The sequence below is a fragment of the Thalassophryne amazonica genome, chromosome 20 (genome assembly GCF_902500255.1).
Source record: "Thalassophryne amazonica chromosome 20, fThaAma1.1, whole genome shotgun sequence".
Taxonomy (NCBI): Eukaryota; Metazoa; Chordata; class Actinopteri; order Batrachoidiformes; family Batrachoididae; genus Thalassophryne; species Thalassophryne amazonica.
In genome coordinates, this window is record NC_047122.1 from 28126054 (window position 1) to 28148774 (window position 22721).

Genomic DNA, 22721 nt, shown 5'->3' on the forward strand with positions numbered 1-22721 from the left:
GCCACCTGGGGACTCGGGACTTGGCGGCTCCGGTGTTCTTCAGACCGTTGGTGGTGGAAGCCGTGTGGGACGCGGCTTCTCTCTCGTCGGGGGTCTTCTATCTTCGAGCCTGCCCACACGTCACCTGGTGTTAACTGACTTTACAATTTTTGTGTGTTTAGTTGTGTGTTGTCACAACATTAAATTGTTACTTTTTGGCTTATTCATTGTCCGTTCTTTAGCGCCCCCTGCTGTGGGTTCCGTGCTACGACACCTTCCCAACATATTGTGCCATTGTATTTTTTTCCTTTTTCCCATGAGTGCTGTACACCTGAAGAATGGGATGTTGTGATCACGTGTGGAAAATTTATTCTTAATCTTCTGATGAAGTCCTGTGATTGTCTGGGAAAAGGGTTGGGACAGGGTTTGGGGTTGTGGCTGGGGGTTAAGGGTGAGTTTAGAGTTAAGGTTGGGGTTATGTTGGGGTTGGGGCTAGGTTTCAGGTACAGGGTTATGGGTTAGATGGGTTAGTGTCGTAGGTCAAGTTTTTGGGTAGGGGTCGGGTTAAGTCTATCCCAGTGCTACCAGTTGACTTACTTCTTACGATTTAAAGTTTTTCCTTCCTTCTATCCTCTGAATGATAGACAACCACTTCACGGTGGGTTATGATTATGGATCAGGGCTGAAGCTGAGTTACAGTGATGTCACATATATGATGTCACATATATGAGTTTGACATGCCAAATTTCAACATGCTAAAGGAGTCCAAAACCACACCCACTTTTAACTCCAATAAGGTTTTTCCAAAAAAAAAAAAAATGGATGGATGACTCACAGAAATAGGTTGAATTTGCTTGAACTTGTGATTGTGACATAACATCTGTAACATCTTCCTCCCAAACGCTGAGTACGAAGCTGTAATGTGAGAACTCACACAAGAGATAAAGGCAATTTATTGACATATACACAAAGTTCACAAAGCAGAATTATGAGCTTTAGCAAAAAAATATCTTCAGTAACATCTTAGTATGACATTGCTTTTACCCTTCAGTTACATAAAAGCATTAAGACATAAATACACGTAAAACGTGGAACGCTGTGTTGCACTCGACTTTGCTATAAGAATGGAAACACATTAGTACACAAAACCACAGTATGTAGGTAACAAGAAGCCGAACGATAAACTGGAATAACAGAGAACATGCCAAGAGAATCCACTTGAGTAAGGATTTTTATATTCTTATTGCTGTTCACCATCAACTGGTCTTTGGATTATTTTACATTCTTTCAGACTAATTTGACCAAGCGTGTTGCATAGCTTCCAGGTGTAAAAATAGTCAAGCTTTTCCAGAAACTGAGATGATTTCAATCTTTATTAAAAGTCAGTTTTCTCAAAAAAAAAAAAAAAAAAAAAAAATCAAGTTTGTCAATCCAAACATTATCAGTATGAAGTCTAATGTTGCTAAATATACTATAAAATGACACTATGAGTTTATAGATGCAAGTTATGATTCAATGGAAAATTAAAAATAAATTGGCTGTTCATGTGCAACTTTACCTCACATTCATGTTTTCATGAAATAACTAATACTAAAAGGTTAGAAGTTAAGTGTTAATTGGTGTGAATACATAAAAAATGTATTCAGTGTTATTACCTCCACCAACTAATGAAGGAGGGAGGGGTCTATGTGAGCACCTCTGCTTTTTATACAACATATATCATGGACAGATTTTTTGAAATTTTGTGGTGAGATGAAACATCTTACAAAATTTAAAAGTTTGCTGTTGTTCTTTATCCTTGCAAGAAATGAAATTTTGTAGTACAAAATTTTCTTCTGTAGAGATTCCTGTTGAGGCAGACTTGGGACTTCTTGGACATTGATTCCCTACACAAACACCTAACCCCAACTCCTAATCCTAATGTTGTAATAACCCCAACCCTTAGAGTAACAGCCCAACTAAAACAGTCTCAACTATGAACCCAAACACTTAAGACCAGGCTTTAATCTTAAAGTAACCCTAGTTCTAATCTGCAACCCATCATCTGTACACAATCCCAAATGCTAAACCTAACCCAAACAACTAACCCTAATCCTAATTTAATCCCACCACAATCCCAGCCTCAAACCTAAACCCACCCCTTATCCCAGCAACTAAACACAATCCCAGCTACTATTTCAAACCATTAAACCCAACTCCAAACCCTGTTCCCAACACCTTACTCCAACTGCCAACACTAAACCGGTGGGCAGCGAGGGCTGAGACACTGCAGGTTTTCCTTGCAACCAATCACCTCAGCAGGTGAGTTGCTGATGAGCTTCACCTCTGAGCATAAACACCTGATCGTCAATGAATCACCTGCTGAGGTGATTGGTAGTAAGAAAAACCTGCAGTGTTTCGGCCCTTCATGGCACGATTGCCCACCCCTGTACTAGAGCCAATTTTAAACAAGCCACAAGCATTGAACCTAACCCAAGCCCAAAAGTAACCCTTTTCACAACTCTAACCCCAGCCCTAAGAACTGTATCTCAACACATCACAAATATTAAACCCCAACTCCAATCCCAACACCTAATGAAACCCCAGTACAACCCAAAAACTAACATCTAAACCTAATGCCAATGACTATTCCTAATCCACCTGACCCAAACTCCAACCTCTATGTTTAAACCAAACCTGTAACAGCTAATCGTAACATATTTGAGACATTCACCTAAATCAAACATCATTCAAACATCAAGTGAATCAGTGCCCAAAAAGTCTTAATCGGACTAACTTAGTCATGGTTAACTTGTACTAAACAAACCTGTGTAAAGCGCACTAACTGTAAGCAAAATGAAGCTTAAACGGGTCATTTGGACTTCATTGTAATGATACACAGAAGACACATTGGAAATGCTCACTGTGAGACACGCCACTTTGCAGCACTGAGTGGGGAGGGGGACCAGCCACTGCTTTCCATTTAATGTCAGATACTTGAAGTGGGGTGTTTTTATGATGCAAAACATCTGCGTGTAAGGTACATCTGGAAAGAATTCACAGCACTTCACTTTTTCCACATTTTGTTATGTTACAACCATATTCCAAAATGGAGTAAATTCCTTTTTCCCCCTCAAAATTCTACTCACAACACCCCATAATGACAACATGAGAATGTTTTTTTTGTTTTGTTTTGGGTTTTTTTGCAAATTTGCTAAAACCGAGATCACTGTGCTCGTAAGGTACAAACCTCCTCCAACGCTAGTTTCCAATTCCACAAAATTTTACCTTGGAAAAAATTTTTCAAGCTGAAAGTCCTGTTAGAAGTGGTTTTTCATAAGATAAATTAGATGTGATCAAATGTCAGACATATGTATATAGTTCATGCACTTGAATCAAAGGGGTTTTTGGTGGGGTTTTTTCCATCTTTTTGGTTTCTGATTCTTTTTAGGGATAATTTTCACAGAACATTGGTTATCTCTGCTATGCACAATTTGTCATTGCTTTTTTGACACTTGGTTTCCAACTGATAACTGGAAGCTAAACAAACAGGCATAAAAATGGACCCTTCATCCATCCAATTTTGGTGGTGTAGGTAAATCCATAACAGTAAAAACGAGTGATTGAGGCACTTTTGTTTAAGATATAATGTAAAATATACATTAAATGGGTTTTCAATGTTAAATTTAATAGCCACAAAATCTGTAATCTGGATCAGATCTGGATCAAATTTTGTCAGTCAATAAAGGATACCATCCTACATAACACTCTCATATATGAAAGAAATCTGATAGTTTTTGACAGTTATGAATTTTTTAAATTTTGTTTGATGTTAAAGATGGGGATTTTTACAATTTTCCAAGATTTTTCCTGACTTTGACCATTGACCGATACCTTGAAAATTGAATCACTTCTTGCCTCAGGATATGAATCCTCCAAAAATGTCATAATGATGTATGAAAAATTGTGGGCTCCAGGCTGTTCACACACAGACAAACAAACAAACAGCGAAAACATAATCTCCAACTTTGTTGGCGAAGGTAAGAAAAAAAACTAAGAAATCACATGTACATAAGTATTCACACCCTTTGCTCAATGCTTTGTTGATGCACCTTTGGCAGCAATTACAGCCTCAAGTCTTCTTGATTATGATGCCACAAGCTTGGTGCACCTATCTTTGGACAGTTTTGTCCATTCCTCTTTGCAGCATCTCTCAAGCTCCATCAGGTTGGATGGGGAGCGTTGGTGCACAGCCATTTTCAGATCTCTCCAGAGATGTTCAATCAGATTCAAGTCTGGACTCTGGCTGGGCCACTCAAGGACATTCACACAGTTGTCCTGAAGTCACTCCTTTGATATCTTGGCTGTGTGTTTTGGGTCATTGTCCTGCTGAAAGATGAACTGTTACCCCAGTCTGAGGTTAAGAGTGCTCTGGAGCAGGTTTTCATCCAGGATGTCTCTGTAAGTTGCTGCATTTATCTTACCCTCAACCTGACTAGTCTCCCAGTTCTTGCTGCTGAAAAACATCCCCACCATGCATGATGCTGCCACAACAAAGAGTTCAATCTTTGCCTCATCACACCAGAGAATTTTGTTTCTCATGGTCTGAGAGTCCTTGAGGTGCCTTTTGGAAAACTCCAGGTGGGCTGCTATGTGCCTTTTACTAATAAGTGGCTTCCGTCTTGCCACTCTATCACACAGGTCTGATTGGTGAATTGCTGCAGAGATGGTTGTCCTTCTGTAAGGTTGCAGTTAATTTGGTTGTGTTTTGTATGAGGAACTCTCTGAACTACTGTTGCTGTTAATGTGGTTGTGTTTTGTAAGAGGAATTGCTCTGAACTACTGTTGCAGTTAATTTGGTTGTTTTGTATGACGAACTCTCTGAACTACTATTGCTGTTAATTTGGTTGTGTTTTCTATGAGGAATTGCTCTGAACTACTGTTGCAATTCCTTTGGTTTTGGTTGCAGGGGAACAACTCTGATCTACTGTTACAGTTACTTTGGTTGTGCTTGCAGGGACTGCTCTTACTACTGTTAAAGTTAATTGGTTGTGTTTTCAGTGGAACTGCTATGAACTACTGCTCTCTCCACAGAGGAATGCTGGAGCTTTGGACAGAGTGACCATGCGGGTTCTTGGTCACCTCCCTGATTAAGTCCCTTCTCCCCTGTTCATTTTGAACAAGAGGCCAACTCTGGAAGAGTCCTGGTGGATCCGAACTTCTTCCATTTAGGGATGATGGGGGCCACTGTGCTCATTGGACCTTCAAAGCAGCAGAAATGTTTCTGTACCCTTTCCCAGATTTGTGCCTCGAGACAATCCTGTCTCAGAGGTCTACAGACAATTCCTTTGACTTTATGCTTGGTTTGTACTCTGACATGTGCTGTCAACTATGGGACCTTACATGTATATAGGCCTTTCCAAATTATGTCCAATACACTGAATTTACCCCAGATGGACTCCAATTAAGCTGTAGAAACATCTCAAGGATGATCAGTGGAAACAGGATGCATCTGAGCTCAATTTTGAGCTTCATGGCAAAGGCTGTTACTGCTTATGCACACGTGATTTCTTATTTTTTTATTTGCATTTTTAATAAATTTGCAATTTTTTTTTTTCGTTTTAACTTTTTTCCCCCACATTGTCATTATGGGGTATTGTGTGTAGAATTTTCAGGGGAAAAATTTATTCCATCCATTTTGGAATAAGGCTGTAACATAAAATGTGGATAAAGTGCAGTGATGCGACTACTTTCTGGATGCACTGTACATCACAGTTCTGCTTTCAAATCCTAATATTGATTTTAAGAGACCTACTGGCTGACCTACATTAGCTTGCCAAAATATTTAACATGGTACATTTAATGAAATAATTTCACTGTAATACAAATAGTCAAAAACATGCAAAAGTGTCGCTCATCCCAGTGTGTTTATGTAGGATTGTTCAGCGTTTGTGGAGGCGTGTGTGGTCAGAGCCTCCGTCCAGTTCTCCAGTTACTCTTGTCAACAAATACAAGCAAAAATATGAGCCGTAACTTTGAATTCTGATGCTGAATGTGTGAAAATAAATGGTTTCCAGTCAAAGGCACTTTTCTATTAGCCGCATGTAAAAATCGAAGCGCTACATATATTGCATATACATAAGATGGAACTCAAACTCAGACACAGAACTGCTTACGCACAACAGCAAGAAAAAACAAAAAACAACCGACATACAAACCAACATTTGGTCCTCGAAAAGCAAACTTTCATTTGGTTGCTGCAAAAGTAATTTACATTATTTAAAAACTGTCCATCTGTGTTAATTTCTGAAAGTAGGCAACATACTATTTGAGAAACAAGGCACAAGGTTGGACCCGGGTCACTTTTGTTCTCTTCATATTTTTATTTATTTATTTTTTGTGGCTTCCAGCACTCTGCAGTCCAGGCGTGGGAGGCACAGCATCAATTTTACTTTGAGGTTTCCTCTTTGTGTGTCTGTTTTTGTGGTGGCAGGAATCTATGCGTGGCTTTGGACGGAGATGCTGGACAGGTCATTCCTGATGATCTCATTAACTGCAAAGGAGAAGAAGAGAGTTAAGAGTGATCAGAAGCTTCTGGAGTAAAAGCACTGTGATGAGAGCGTGCATGAATAATTTTAGACAGTTTAAAGGACATGTCGCACTGAAATTAGAACAATTTAGATTTAGGCTGTTCGTGGCCATCCGATGAGCCACCGGGATTACTTTGTACACTTCCGTTACCAGTTTCAAAGTATACGGCATTCGCAGCAAACAGCTACGTAGACTTCCAAAAACAAAGTACTCGTGAGTACTTGAGTGTTTCTGACAGGTGACGTTGTTACTGGAAGTGTCCCAGTGTGCACTTCAATGTAGCTGCTAATGTTAAGAACTGAGGCACAGATTAATTCCAAAGTTTACACAAGTGTGATGTCGTGTTATGAGGAATCATTTTTAAGCGATAACTGTTCATTTTGATGCAGTCACAGTAAAAGCTGCAGCTGTGAGAAGGTTTTGTGCACCTTAGTCATAAATGCAGCCTATTAAAAATGCTAATAAGTGTTGTATATAACTGTGAAAAATCTAATATATATTTGTGTCATCGCGGAGACATTTCACATTCATTAAGCGGCAATAAACAACTGACGTGTGGATTAAAACTGCATAACAGCCGTTTTAACCAGCATGTCAGCTGTTTTTTTTATTAAGGGATTATTCAACATCAATTCTCTTTTAAAATGTTCCTTATAGAGATTGACAGACAGTTACTGATTATATATATATATTGTTCAAATTCAGCCACAATTCCGTCTAAATTGGGGTTAAAACAGCTGCTGCGCGCGCGCGCACACACATACACACACACACGCATATTCTCAAAGTAAAAAGTACTTTCATTGAAAGCTCCATTAAAAAGAACACAAAACAAAAAATGAAAAAAAATTAACATTCCACTCACCCCAGTGTAAACATTTCCAAATTAGTCCACAACAAAAAGAAGCCCCCACACATGTCACACGCACGTGATCCTAACAGCAGTCACCAGCAATGGAACAGTCCACTTGTCCTCATAGATCCACAGCCAGTGATCAATTTCAAGCTCCACTCAGCCAGAGAGTAGTGTCCTGGTCCACTCGCTCTCAGGTTCTGATCAAGCGCCCGTGTGCGCGCATAATGTCCGATTGCAGCTCTGCCTTCAACTCAACTTCTGTCAGGATTGTTGCACATTAGAGAGTCAATTAGCTCCTGAAAATAGCGTCTTCTGGGTTTTTCCAATACGAGACATATATCTACGTGTCCAGGCACGTCCGCAGCAGTAAACCAGCAGCTGTGACACAAACAGCAGCACCACGACACTTTAAGTTCCAAAATCCGACAGACTCTGAAAAGGTTAAGAGGTTCGGGGTGAAGTGTGTCATCTCCTCTGTAAATCCGAGCCACTGGTTTCAAAGAAAAGCTCTGAAGCTTCGTTATCAGACAGAACCTCCCTCGTTTCCCTCTCTGTCTGTCTCTGTCGGGGATGTTTCCGCTTTGCTCTTAACTACGTCACACGCAGAGAAATGCCGAGAATTACTGAGCGAGACGTTTTCCAGAAATACACTTGTTTCCTCGCTTCGGGAGAGGAATAAAAAACACCAGAAACCACTAATTATGAGCGCTTGTGCCCAGGGAGACAATCATGAGTACTTTGATGTTGTGTTGCTAACTGGGACGTTAAAACACACGCAACGTGTCCTTTAAAATGAGCAGAAATGGAATATGTCATTCATAACAATGACCTACAACAACAAACTGATGTATTGTCAGCATCTTAGAATTACACCTTCATAGTACAAGGGTACTTCAAAAGGTTCTTGGCCGCCCCTCCCCCCATGAAGGCTGCCATGTTGCGCGGCCATCTTGATACGGTAGCCCAAAAAGGACATACTGTATTTATTCATCCATTCACATTTTGCAGTGTGGCCATAATCACTGAAGAAAACAGAAGCAGAATCACTGATTGGTTCATTGAACCCACTCTACTGGTGGATGCTAACTGATTCGAGAACCCTCATTTTTGTGAAACAAGGCAGCAGTTGGGTGAGGGGGATCATGTATATTGCTTATCACAAGAAGACGGCACACAAGAAGGAAAAGGGGCTTGAAATTTCAAATATCACAATCTGCAACCTCACCACTAGATGACACTAAGTCCTACAGACTGTAAAGCTCACTTTTGAAACCTTCCTCAGTTCACATTCAAGCTCTCAGACATGAGAAATGCAAGACGGGAAGAGGGAACACCCCGGAGCTGGTGGGCCGAGGAAGGAATTCCCTCTGAGTGGACACAGTCAGGTCTGGGAAGCTGAGATTCTGCTCCACACAATGGAGTGAACCATTCCCTCATCGAGCCAGCACTGGCACAGCCGTTTCCTGTCAAAACTCCAAGTCACTTCCTATCACCAAAAACATGACGGTGTGTACATGCCTCACAACCGTTCTTTCCAAAAGACACACACACACAGTTGTTTAGAAGTGGTGCTGGAGCTAAACTGTTGTGACACTGTTTATTTAAAGTTGTCCTTTTTTTTTGTGAGCTTTGCTCTGATATCAGATGTTTGCACATTTTTCAGGAGATGACTCTTACAGGAAAAATTCACTTTGTGCAGCCTGCACCATATCAAAACATGGACAGCAATCAGGCCTATGAATTCTCACATTTTATAACTGTTTGTGAGTATTTTGTAATTAAAAAAAAAAAAACTATTTAAGGAATGAATGAATGAAAGAAAATAAGTAGGCCATGATCCATCCCAGAAGTAACAACCAACCAACCATTCGTCAAAACAACAAAAATACACAGATAACCTCGTTCTGTAACCACTGGCATTTAGTGGTACAGTGACAGCTGAAGAAATATGACCAGTTTGGTGACGAGATGCAGCAGTTAGTGCGCTTGGTTCCGAGAAACAGAAGGTTCTTGGTTCAGAGCAACTTGCGCCCCAATATATTTATGCTTGTTTAACATCTGCGTTGTGTTTCCCCCTCTCAAGACACAAACTCACAATCTCCCGGACGGGAGGCAGACTCTCTAACCACGATGCTAAAACCCATGGGCTCTAGCGTCTGTCGCTAGAGCATCTTTAGGTGGTGGGGAGTGAGGTTTACAGACTTCAATTGCACAGTGACTCCTGCTGGTCGCGTCACACTTGTACATCTGGAGTCACATCAGGAAGGACATTCAACATAAAACTTGTTCCAAATCAGTACCCGGCTTCATGTCAGAGCAAAATGGAAGTAGTCAAAAGCAATTAGTAATAAGGATCAGGATTTAATAAAGATTTAAAATGTATATAGTGAACAATGTCTGAGCAAAATCTGGTGCTTTTGCCATAAAATGCACTATTTCACATATCTGCCCACTTACTTGTGTGAAGCGCCTTGAGGCAGCTTTGTTGTGATTTGGCGCTATATAAATTAAATAAATTGAAACTGAATGGAAAAAGTATACTAAAAAAACGAAGAAACAAAAAAGCAAAAAACCAAACTGGACGCTACACCATCGTCTCTCGCAGATGTACGGATGCCAGGGATGTCATACAGTGACATTTTCTGTGTTCTTACACACTGAATCTATTCCTACCACAATTTGGTTTGGTTTTAAATGGGGCTTGGAGCCCATAGAACGCACAACTGCAGTGATATTTTAGACCCCGTCACACATAGCAAGAATGAGCAGGAATCAAGCAGAATCAGCCGCAATGGGAAAAAAAACAATACATGTATAATGTATATGTATAATGTGGGCAGATCCAGTCCAGACTGAGTCATGCACACCTGCATAACCGCAGCCCAAACATTGTTGGACAACAGTACGCAGACATGGACTGTTGTCAGTCTGCACCTGAATCAATAATAAACCGCACAGACTACCAGACAGATGCGCCCAAATGCTGTCACTCACTCACTCACCCACTCCCTCAATGATTCACTTGTCCACTCGCTCCCTTGCCCACACTGACCTCTGAGCAGGGCATTGCGCTGCCAGGATGAACATGTGTGTCCCACACATGATGGACTGTCAGCACTGGGCTCATGGACACAGCACGGTGAGGGCAATGTGTTGACACATTGACACACGGAGTACACAGAGGGGCTGTGCGCAGCGCTGTCTAGTCGGATCTTCGGCGCGACATGGTATATATTTATGTCATGTTGGACGAGGCATTTGTGAGCTGACGTTTTCAGCACACGGTGCAGCCGGGGCGAGAGGGCCTAAACCACAGGCTGCAGTGCCTGGCCGGTGTCCGCCATGTGCTGTGACACGCGTCTGGGGCCATACAGGAGATGAGTTTACATGTTTATTTATGGTGTCATGGGCTGGTAGAACAGCTCCAATATCATTTGTCTGACAGAGTTAGATGGTGAACATGTCATAATGTGTGTATTATGAAGGTCCCGTTCAGCTATGTTGACTCACAGTGACATACATACATGTTGCATATCAACATTTTCTTTGCGCTCCCTAAACGGGATCCAGTGGAGGTGCCTGTACATGGCACAAACGGGACATGCCATCAGGATTTGACGCGCCCGATCCATTTTGAGGTTCCCACGACCACGTTCACATTGTTCCGAATGCTGTTATGATGCTGTATGAATATGTAGATTGCGATCAGACTGCGCATAGACTGCCATTCGAGGGGTGTCCCATCTGAACTGCGCCGTGAGTGTTTTTCACATGTGCAAAACATTTGAGGCAGCCACGCGAATGGGCCTGCCCGTGTCGACTCCTCTGAGGTTGTCCAATGCTTTCAGACCGCACCGCGACACTTTTCGGATGGTGGGTCGATTCGTCATTCGGATGCCATTCAGCCCCACTCGTGCTATGTCTGACAGAGGTCTTACATTTAGCTGCCCCACTACACACACAGCTACCAGTTAGTGGAAATCACCTTCTGAATAAGAATGCTTTTGTGGAGGATTTCTTTCACGGATTTGTGTATTTGTACAAAAAGCATATTAGGGCCATATTTGTAGGTTCAAAAATGTGGGGGAGGGGGTTAATATAAAATCATCACGTCACTTTTTAACACAGATGCCGTCGCTAACGTGTAGACACCACTGGAGACTCCAGTAGCAAGACACAGTCATATTCCTAATACATATCACAAATTCTTGTGAAGCTGATTACATAAGAATCCCAGGTTACTTTTTTGGCTTAGTTTTCTATGTTTTGGCAAGTATCTTGTGTATAATAAAGCGTAAAACATTCGCAAAATGCAACATGCCAAAAAATATCTTATGTTGTTTGTTCTTCTTTCTTCTTTATTGTTTATTTGATGAGGACAGTGCACATTAATGAACACTTTGTACATTTTCATGCCATAGTGTAAATATGCCAGATTTAGCTAAAAGTTACTTTCCATCTGTACTCCTCAGACACACAACAACAAACAATAATTACAATAAATACAAAACATTAAATTATGTACAGTGCATCCCATCTGTGTTGACAGGTTTGATTGTTTTGAGCCATTTTTAAGCTCATTTTTAAAAGCACTCAGGGTGGGACTGTCTCGTACAGTTGTTGGAAGGTTGTTCCAGTTTGTACAACCCTTCACAGAAATGCTGTTTTCTCCTGTGGCAGTTTGTCTAAAGGGCCCCTCACAGTCCCCGCTAGAAACAGACCTAGTCCTGAGGTTACGATCTCTATGTCTAATAAATTCCTCCAGAGGAGGAGGGGCGAGGCCATGGAGAGTTTTGTAAATGAGACAAGCACGCTTAAACATTATAAAATTGTTAAAACTTAAAAGATGGTATTTCTCTAGAATTTCACAGTAATGAGTAGAATATGGCTTTTTGGCAAACACGTTGATGGCTTTTTTATAAAGTTGCTCTAAAGGTTTTAGTACTGTCATACCAGCAATATGAGACAGGATCATACAATGAAGGTACGATCTAGCAGCATCAGTCGAAATACAAAGCCTGATTTGTTTAAAGTTTTGAAGGTTAAATTTTACAGCGTTGACAACTTTTTTCACGTTTTTTGAAGGAAAGATTTCACTACAAAGATGCTCATTCACTCTGAAAATAGATTCATCCATGAATTTGACCCATTTTAATCCAAAATACACCAAATAACATCTAACCTGCTCAGGGGGTTGGTAAGGTTAGACGTGACCCTTGTGAAGCACCTTGGGGCAACTTTGTTGTGATTTGACACTATATAAATAAATTGAACTAAGTCTACGGACTGGAGCTACAGCAAACAGCAAAACCGTCCTATACCAATGCAGCTGTTGCTAGTCTGAGTAATATTAGCAGCACAAATACTTGAACCTAAATAGTAAGATTCAGCTCCGTGCAGCCATGTGTGCCCCTCCCGGCACCGAATGAACTGCCTGACCTCCTCTGTCATCTGGCTTTGACCTTGTGCACATCTGGAGGTGGAAATGTGTCATCTTTAATGCTTGGGGCCTTTAGCACACCACATCACCCCAGTATGGTGAGTGTAAAATTAAGAAATTTTCTGATCTCCACATCACCTGTCTGGTGAAAATCATGGAGGAATTACAAAGTTTAAGTGTTCTTACTTTGATGACATTCATGTAATAAAAACGCTGACTTTTGGAGTGTCCTACAACTATTTACATGCAGTGTAACTGATTTTATGCACTGTAGTCTAAATGATTTTAGACAGGGCTACACAAAGAAAATTAAAGATGAAGAAAACTATGACCTGGTGTAAAAAGATCACAGCAGTAACACATCGTGTCATTGCAGTGATGCCAAAACATTTACTGTTTACATGTCTGTTGCCATGGCCCACTTTTCATTGTGCTGCCACATTTTATGTTGAGGATCTAATTGAAACAAACAAAGTCAATCTATTGATCTCCAAGTCTGTTTACAACAAAGTCCTAAAAATAGGTTCAACACCGGCGTGCCATTGGTGTCATGTGGCTCTGTTCAAATCAATTCAGTGAACGAGACAAATGAACAGAGAGGCGCTCCAAACAGAGTAAGCATGATAATAATAAATTTTAATAAACTCAGTTATCCATTCAGAACGAAAAGCTGATTCCAATTTGAATAAGAGAACATAAGATTACAGGAAAATTAACTTGTTGAAATGATAAAGTTGCAGAACAAAGACAGAAAATGAGTATAGAGAAAATGTTTTAGATCTTTGAGTTCAGCTCATGGAAAATGGGAGCAAAACAAAAGTGTTGCGTTTATATTTTTATTCAGTGTGCTTTTATTATGGATGTTGTGGCAGAAAAAGAAATCCTGTAAAGTATTACGAAATTCAATAAGAAAAGGTTAAGTCCAACCTGGGAGCAAAATCCTTAAATGTAGGAGAAGTGCAAGAAAATTTTAAATCTATTTTAAAAATTAACAATGCTCTAAATGCTATTTTACACAGAACTATAGCAGCAAACAACTATTTTCTCTATGTAAAGAGTTGATGGCATAATGGCATCCTGCAGAAAATGAAGCAACACTCCCTCTGTGCTCTGAGATGTTCCATCCCGTTTACATTATAGTTCTTGCTGTGCAACCATATATAGAGCAAGTTTTCCCCATGTACATATTTAGTGAATGGAGTTCCACCCTGTCAAACCGTTGTTTTTCCCACATTTACAAAGACACAGTAATGCTCACTGCAAACCTATTACATTTTTTTCCCCGAAGATGGTAGACAGTAGTGACTGCCTAGAAATTCCTCCAACAACTACATTCAGAGGCTCAAAATGTCTCTAATCAAGAACATGGACTGACTAGAATCCATATGTCTGGCTTTTTTGACATAGAAAGCCATTAGATCTTTTAAATGGTTCCCACTGGCATTCTTTCTGCTTAATGTTTAGCAAGGAAGCTTAGGGAGAAGTCGCAAAAGAGGGAACCATTGTTTTGGTCGTGAAATTTCAGTTAGTGCGACATTTAGTGGCCTAAAAAATCCATAGCACCTTGAAATGAATTTTATCTTCCTGTAAGACCAATTGTGGCCCTGCAACAGAGTGGCATCCTGTCCACGGTGTACCCCGTCTCACACCCTATGACTGCTGGGATTGGCTCCAGCCTCCTGTGACCCTTAATTGGAGTAAGTGGTTGAAGATGACTGAGTGAGTGAGACCAGTTGAGTTGTAATGACTCAGTGGAGAGCAGCACTATAGACAGCAAGGCTAAGGTAAGTGCCTAACTGGATAATCGGCCATTTTAAAACATTTTGTGACGTTTAGTGAGGGTAATATGCATGTTTACCTCTCCATGCTATCAGACAGTTCTAATGACATTCTTGCCTGTGACAAGAAATGTTTTACTGTGAGTGTTTCTAACCTGCCCTATGCCATTACACTATATAGGGAGTTAGTCAATGGTGTTTACATTTTAAATCAGTATAACACCGATTAATTTGCTCTCTGAGTGCAAAGATGAACCCCACAACATCTAAAAATGAAGCCCAGCTTGAGAAACATTGAACATCCCCATTTAAGAAATAGGGCAGACTGGAGCATAGCAAAAGTATGCACTTGAGTGAGTGCTATTTAAGTTTAACATAAAAAGACAAATGTGCTAAACACTCACGCCTCAAAACACTTTTGATTATCTTGACAGGGCTGTTATTAATTTCAAGGTAACGCATTGGTGCAGAGTTGTTATTCGAGTGTAGAGCTGATGGTGTTTGATATGAAGTGACACAAACTGTTTTGTTGCCGAGCGGAACAGCTGGAGCTGACTGATAATTCTCCCACCAGGAAACCCCTGACAAATGAGGAACTTCCAAACAATTAGCAGCACAACGCTGCTCGGCTCATTAAGGGCTCACATGCATCAACACGGTCCAGACTGAAACAACAGCCTTTTATAACACAGTGCAATCACATTACCAATACACCATTGAAATATTCAACAGTTTCTTTGAGCACTATGAATAAAACAGCCAAGGAACCACAAATAAGACCATAACAGAGAAAAACATGGATGAACAAAAATGCCTTAAACCCTTGTTTTACTGCTGTCAGGCCACAATCAATAAAAAGACTATATGTATAAACCAGACAAAATCCACTATATGTATAAACCAGACAAAATCCACTATATGTATAAACCAGACAAAATCCACTATATGTATAAACCAGACAAAATCCACTATATGTATAAACCGGACAAAATCCACCATATGTAACAAAATGGACAAAATCCACTATATATATAAATTGGACAAAATCCACTATATGTATAAACCGGACAAAATCCACTATATGTATAACATGGACAAAATCCACTATATATATATATAAAATGGACAAAATCCACTATATATATAAATTGGACAAAATCCACTATATGTATAAACCGGACAAAATCCACTATATGTATAACATGGACAAAATCCACTATATGTATAAACCGGACAAAATCCACTATATGTATAAAATGGACAAAATCCACTATATGTATAAAATGGACAAAATCCACTATATGTATAAAATGGACAAAATCCACTATATGTATAAAATGGACAAAATCCACTATATGTATAAACCGGACAAAATCCACCATATGTATAAAATGGACAAAATCCATTATCTGTATGTAATGGATTACGTAGTTACAGTCAGGAGGTGCCGAACGATCTATGGCAAATACCCAGCATCAATTATGCTTATGTATTTCCTTGAGTAAACACCTGACCTTGAATAGTGGCCTGTCTCATTTAATGGCCGGATCAAAACCTCATCTAAGAAAATAAACGCCTGCCATAAATAAGCACCAGGCATTATGTGCATTAAAAAGATTATATTTGCACGAGCTGCTCTTTTCTTGAAGTCCGCTACCTTAAAAGCCTAAAGCCTGATTTATGCTTCTACAACTCCATAACTCCATGGCCATGCATTGACGTCGATGTGCGCATGACCCTTTTAAAGTTCTCAGTTGCATGCTGAACTTCATTTCGTACCTGTGTTGTGACTGGGCACACTCAGACATCTCTGTTTGGTGCACGTGAGGGGTATTTAATGGAAATGCATTGCAATGGTGCTGGACGTGTTGTCCAAACTGAGCGAAAATCCATTATGCAACATCCAGTATATACAGTGTTTATTACATGGAAAACCCAACCCAGTCTCACTGCAGTTTGTGGGACTGGGTAACAAAAAGTACATTAATCTATGGGTTTGTGATGGGGTGAAGGTGGGGTCTGGAGGGGTCATGGTTAACGTTTGGGGAGGGTACACACTTATTGTGGTTATGGTTAGAGTTAGAAGGGGAAGTTTATAAATAGCAAAAAAAAAAAAAAAAAAAAAAGAGTCATGAAAAGCGTGATGGTGCATGAAAAAAAAAAGGTGAGACCAGGCTGGGAAAACCATACAAAAGCATTGGGACTTTTGCTTTTGTGAGTGAGTGCGAATATCCGGTTTAGGTGAGTTTTACTGTATTTGTGGGTATAGTGTGGTTTTACGGTTAATATCACATGCATTACCTCCACATCAAAATTTCAGGAATATGATGGCCCCAGAGCTGAAAACATTTCTTTAAAGGGTGTTCCCTGCAGTGGGAAACTACACTGGGATCTGGTGAGTCTCATGGAAAAAGTTGCATACGTTTGTCAGATTTTGGAGAAGTATGACCACAAAAAGTCAGAGAGAAAGTCATGAGAAAGTCAAGCTCTGATCGCGATCTCAATGGAAGAGCTGTGATGTGGACACCGGACTCGAAATGGCTACCAGCCATCCACAGCCAGTCATCATCCAACCCAAATGTGATCATGACTATCAGACTCTTACTGACCACCGGCATGTGGAACCCGTAGCACTTGCAAGTATCAAAGGGGACAAAGACTTTGTTTGCATACAAAGTCGTGTGACGCGCCAGACAGAAGAACGATATTCTACATACTAACACACGAGAAGTGAAATCAGAGGGATGTGGTTGGGTTTCAGGGTATGTATTTATTACTACTTTGTGCTTTCTGAATAAACCACAGGCTACAAAGGAGCTAGAACCAGAAATACGTTTGTTGGCGAACCTTGGAAAATTCAAGCAGAAACAAATAACGTGCTCTCCTGTGATAGTACGTAAGTACCTACTGTATATGCGGTAGGGAGAAATGTCAAGTTCTGACATTTATCAAAACCACAAGTTATAAAATGTCATCCATGAAGCCTTTTGGCTGAAAAATAATGGATATGCTTTGCTCGTGTTACTTCAGTACTGGCAGAAACCTGCAGACTACTGTGCACTATAACGTATGGCTTTGGCCGCCTCTGCCAGAGTGTCTCTGAGCCAAAGGGAAGCTCCGGTCCACAGCTTTTATAACGTGTGGCCGGACTCCATCTCCTACTACTCAGCCTGCAGCCGATATCTCGGGATTTACGCCAGACACCACGTTCCAACTTTCCATGAGCAAACGTGCTGTAACCTCCCAGAGGACACTGGGAAAATGTTGAGAAGAGGACAACCTGATGAATATCTGTGCAAACACGTGAAGAGATAACACTTCTGAATAAACGTGCAAGAGCAACAGCAGCTTTGTTCCTCTTTGTGATGTTTTAAAAATTGAATCAAGCAAATCAGATCGGCTTTGATTCTTTCAACAACAGTTACCCACATCATAAAGTCTCACATTTCGATAATGATTTGAGTCAATCACATCAGTTATGACACCATGATGGGTCATAAAACAGCCTGCTAAGGAGGGGCGGGCGGCTTTAGATCCATGAATATATGGATTTGCAATTTTCAATTAAAAAAATATATTTTTTGGAGCACTTTACTTTTTACTCCATTATTCAGCATATCATATTAAAGTAACGTTCATTGTCTCTACTTAACAGGTTCAATAAAATTAAACAAAAGCATTCAAATGTTGTACCTTACCTTATGACATGCACACTCTTAAGGCTATGAAATTGGGCTATTAGTAAAAAAGTAGAAAAGGGGGTGTTCACAATAATAGTAGCATCTGCTGTTGACGCTACAAACTCAAAACTATTATGTTCAAACTGCTTTTTTTTAGCAATCCTGTGAATCACTAAACTAGTATTTAGTTGTATAACCACAGTTTTTCATGATTTCTTCACATCTGCGAGGCATTAATTTTGTTGGTTTGAAACCAAGATTTTGCTCGTTTACTAGTGTGCTTGGGGTCATTGTCTTGTTGAAACACCCATTTCAAGGGCATGTTGTCTTCAGCATAAGGCAACATGACCTCTTCAAGTATTCTGACATGTCCAAACTGATCCATGATACCTGCTATGCGATATATAGGCCCAACACCATAGTAGGAGAAACATGCCCATATCATGATGCTTGCACCACCATGCTTCACTGTCTTCACTGTGAACTGTGGCTTGAATTCAGAGTTTGGGGGTCGTCTCACAAACTGTCTGTGGCCCTTGGACCCAAAAAGAACAATTTTACTCTCATCAGTCCACAAAATATTCCTCTATTTCTTTTTTGGCCAATTGATGTGTTCTTTGGCAAATTGTAACCTCTTCTGCACATGTCTTTTATATAACAGAAGGACTTTGCAGAGGATTCTTGCAAATAAATTAGCTTCACACAGGCATCTTCTAACTGTCACAGCACTTACAGGTAACTCCAGACTGCCTTTGATCATCCTGGAGCTGATCAATGGGTGAGTCTTTGCCATTCTGGTTATTCTTCTATCCATTTTGATGGTTGTTTTCCATTTTCTTCCATGCGTCTCTGTTTTTTTTTTGTCCGTTTTAAAGCCTTGGAGATCATTGTTGATGAACAGTCTATAATTTTTTGCACCTGCGTATAGGTTTTCCCCTCTCTCTCTTAATCAAACTACACTGTTCTTCTGAACAAAGTCTTGAACGTCCCATTTTCCTCAAGCTTTCAAAGAGAAAAGCATGTTCAACAGGTGCTGGCTTCATCCTTAAATAGGGGACACCTGATTCACACCTGTTTGTTCCACAAAACTGACGAACTCACTGACTGAATGCCACACTACTATTATTGTGAACACCCCCTTTTCTACTTTTTTTTTTTTTTTACTAATAGCCCAGTTTCATAGCCTTAAGAGTGTGCATATCATGAATGCTTGGTCTTGTTGGATTTGTGAGAATCTGCTGAATCTACTGGTACCTTGTTTCCCATGTAACAATAAGAAATATACTCAAAACATAGATTAATCTTTTTAGTCACATAGCACTACTATTATTCTGAACACTACTGTAGCTCCTCACGTCCTTCTTAACACACCACACATGGCAGGAATATCTGATAAGATTAGATTTAGCGTCATCACGATTGTCGGGCGTCCTTAAGATTGTCGGAAGGGGAAGATCGGGTCCGATATCGGCCTAATTATCTTGCCATGTGAACCAGGCTTGATGTTATGACGCCTCACGGAGCGACTGATTGATGCGTTATGACACCGCACCGAACATGTTTTCACTATTATTTGATTTCTTTGTGCGACTGACATCATTATTCAAGCATTCAAAAGGCAATTCCTATCACCACACAACTTCAACACACGAGAAAGTTTTTTTTGACAGTTCTTGTTATTGAAAGAAACCTCGTCTCCCTAACCGGATAGAGTTGTGATGTCATCACGCATGCGCTTAGGCGCTGTCTAGCGGGATCTTGAAAATTTCTTTCTTTTTTTAATACAAATGAAAAAATGACATATTTTACAAAAGCACATTTATTTGTAAACATCAACACGTTACATTGATTCACTTCTGTTGGTTTTTACATAGAATGAATGAATCAACCAATCAGTACGAGCGGAGGCTTAGTTACCCATAATCCCCTCTGGGCATCTGTGTGTTAATGTTCAAATCTTCAGAATTAGTGCATTATTTTAAAATTAACAGATATGTGTTATATATCACTTTGTACATTTTAAGAGTTTACATTAATGTAGTTATTCTATCCGGAATAATTTTATTTTTAAAGCAAAACCATAACTCAAACCTCCTTTCCATTTCAAGACCTCTGCCTCATTGCAGGACCACTGTACCCTGTCAGGGTAAATGATGTTCTCTTACAGCAGGGGGCAGAGTGCACAAAGACAATCATTGGCTGTTAGGTTTTGTGATCGCCATTGGTTCTATCAAAGTTTTGGCGGTGTTTAAACTCAAAATCAGTTTTTTAGTAGCTGAGAGTGTATGGGAGGCAAAATGTAAAGTTATTGGTTATCTGCAGCTTCCGATAAGTTTTTAGGCAGTTTATCGGTTTAGCGTTAAAAAATATAACTTTTCAGTTAGCTGATTACCAGTTATCGAAGCTAACTTTTTGGTTAGCTGTGCCCACCAATGCATACAGCCTATGCAAACATATCACCCAATCAGTGTCCCCTGAGAACATAAATTACAGGCTACTGCATGGGCTGCAATATGACACCTTACCACTAGATGTCATCAAAACTACCTTCAACATTATTAAATACCCCTTTAAATAAAAAAGCTGTTGCTTGCCACAACTCCTCTATAAAGACGTATGTGACATATGTCACCAAACGCTAAAACTGATCCCTTGGGAATACTCCCTCAGGGAAACTGAGGTTCCAGCAGCATTGTATAGCAGCACACAGGGTAAGAAGCACACAGAGTATCAAAAGTGAAAGTAAAAAAAGAAAAACAGTGTGCAAATGTAAATATATAAATACACAATATAAATACTAGATATCAGCCTGATCCCGTCAGCTCACAGAAGCTAAGCAGTGCAGGATCTGGTTAGTACTTAGATGGGAGACCTCTTCAGAACACCAGCATCTGTGTATGTTTCTCCAGGTAAAACTGGAGTTGCGTCAGGAAGGGCATCCGGCGTAAAACCTGTGCCAAATACCAATGCAGATCTGGTAGTATCCGTGTATCTGTGGCGACCCCGAACAAACGGAAGCAGCCGAATGGAAAACAATGACAACAACATAAATACTAGACATACTGATCAGTATTGGTTTACTGGCTACTACTGCTCCTCTCCTTCCTGTCCACTGTCTTCCTGTTACTCCTCCTCCCCCTGAGTGAGGAGTTGTACAGTCTGATAACCTGAAGGACAAAAGAGTTTTTCAGTCTGTTCTTCCTGCACTTGGGAAGGAGCAGTCATATTGTGTAAACTGATTTCCTGTAAGTACCTGTAGTTTAACCTCAAAAATAGTTTTGCGGAGATAAAGTAAATAATAATGATGGCTGAATGTGAACTAAAGCACATTGGTCGCTGTTCCGCCAACACAAACATACAGAACGGTATTTTCAGTGAAACCTTTCCCTGACAAAGCCTCTAAAATCTCAGCTTTTCACAAGTGCAGTCGACCCTGAATTACAAAAACGCCACACCTGAGTGAAACTATTTAGCAAATAGTCATATCAAACTCTGCCAAAGATTTTAACGAAGTGAGAAGCCACATTCCCTTTGGAACGCTGCGCAAAATCTCCTTCTGCCAAAGAAAACAAGTGTAACTGTGAGGCTGTCCGTTATGGTTGTGGTGGTGTACTTTAATGCTATGACTTTCTCCTTGACATTAACCATACCTTGGTTTAAAACCTAAAAAAAAATCTTCACTAGTTCAGCAGTTGTGGTAGAATGTCTGAACTTAATTACAAATCTCCACTGGCGGTGCTCGTGCCACTTAAATTCCCCTCCCGGACAGATTTAACAAGTCTTAATGTCATTATGCTGAATGACCACAGGAAATGGCACCACAGCAATCGGAGCTATGAAGTACGTGCACGGCACCGAGAATCACATGCATGGATCAGAGAAGTACATGCACGGCACCTGACATTACATGCATGTGGCACTGGGCGTTACGTGTGCACAGGACCGGACATTACGTGCTAACGACAGCGTGTCACTCACCATGGGCAGCTGAGCCAGACGATTCGGCGGGAGCTGACCGAGCCGCGCTCATATCTACTGGATAAAGTTTCCACAGGCGTGTTGCTGCTTATGACTTACTCTGGGCCGTGTGGAGGTTTTTTTTTTTTTTGGTTTGTCCCAAGAAACATCATTTATCCAATTTATTTCAAATCACAGCAGTGCAGAGCACACGGCCCCAGAACCACAGCGGCTCAGACCAGTGAGATCATCAAGTCTGTGCCTCTAAAATCCTGACCTTGCTTTCTCTCTGAGATAAATAGTATGGGTCACAAAAACTGCATACATTTTATCAGCAAGCTTCAAGAAGGCCTGGATGTTAAGACAAACACAGTATATCACACCACGGACCCCCAGGATGATCTAATTACCTCAGAAGGTGGACAATAAAGGCAGACAGCATGGGGGTGTGTGTGTGTGTC

At 40.4% G+C, this 22721-nt stretch overlaps 1 protein-coding gene across 1 annotated transcript in view; it reads right to left on the reverse strand.

Moving 5' to 3' along the window:
• Positions 1 to 5786: 5786 nt before the first annotated feature.
• The window catches only part of LOC117501609 (nuclear factor of activated T-cells, cytoplasmic 1-like), a 69180-nt gene continuing 52245 nt past the window's right edge, over positions 5787 to 22721 (reverse strand). The window contains exon 10 of the mRNA XM_034160526.1: positions 5787 to 6511. Within this exon, the coding sequence (XP_034016417.1) occupies positions 6456 to 6511 (56 nt within the window). The 3' untranslated portion in view covers positions 5787 to 6455. The remainder of the gene's footprint in view (positions 6512 to 22721) is intronic.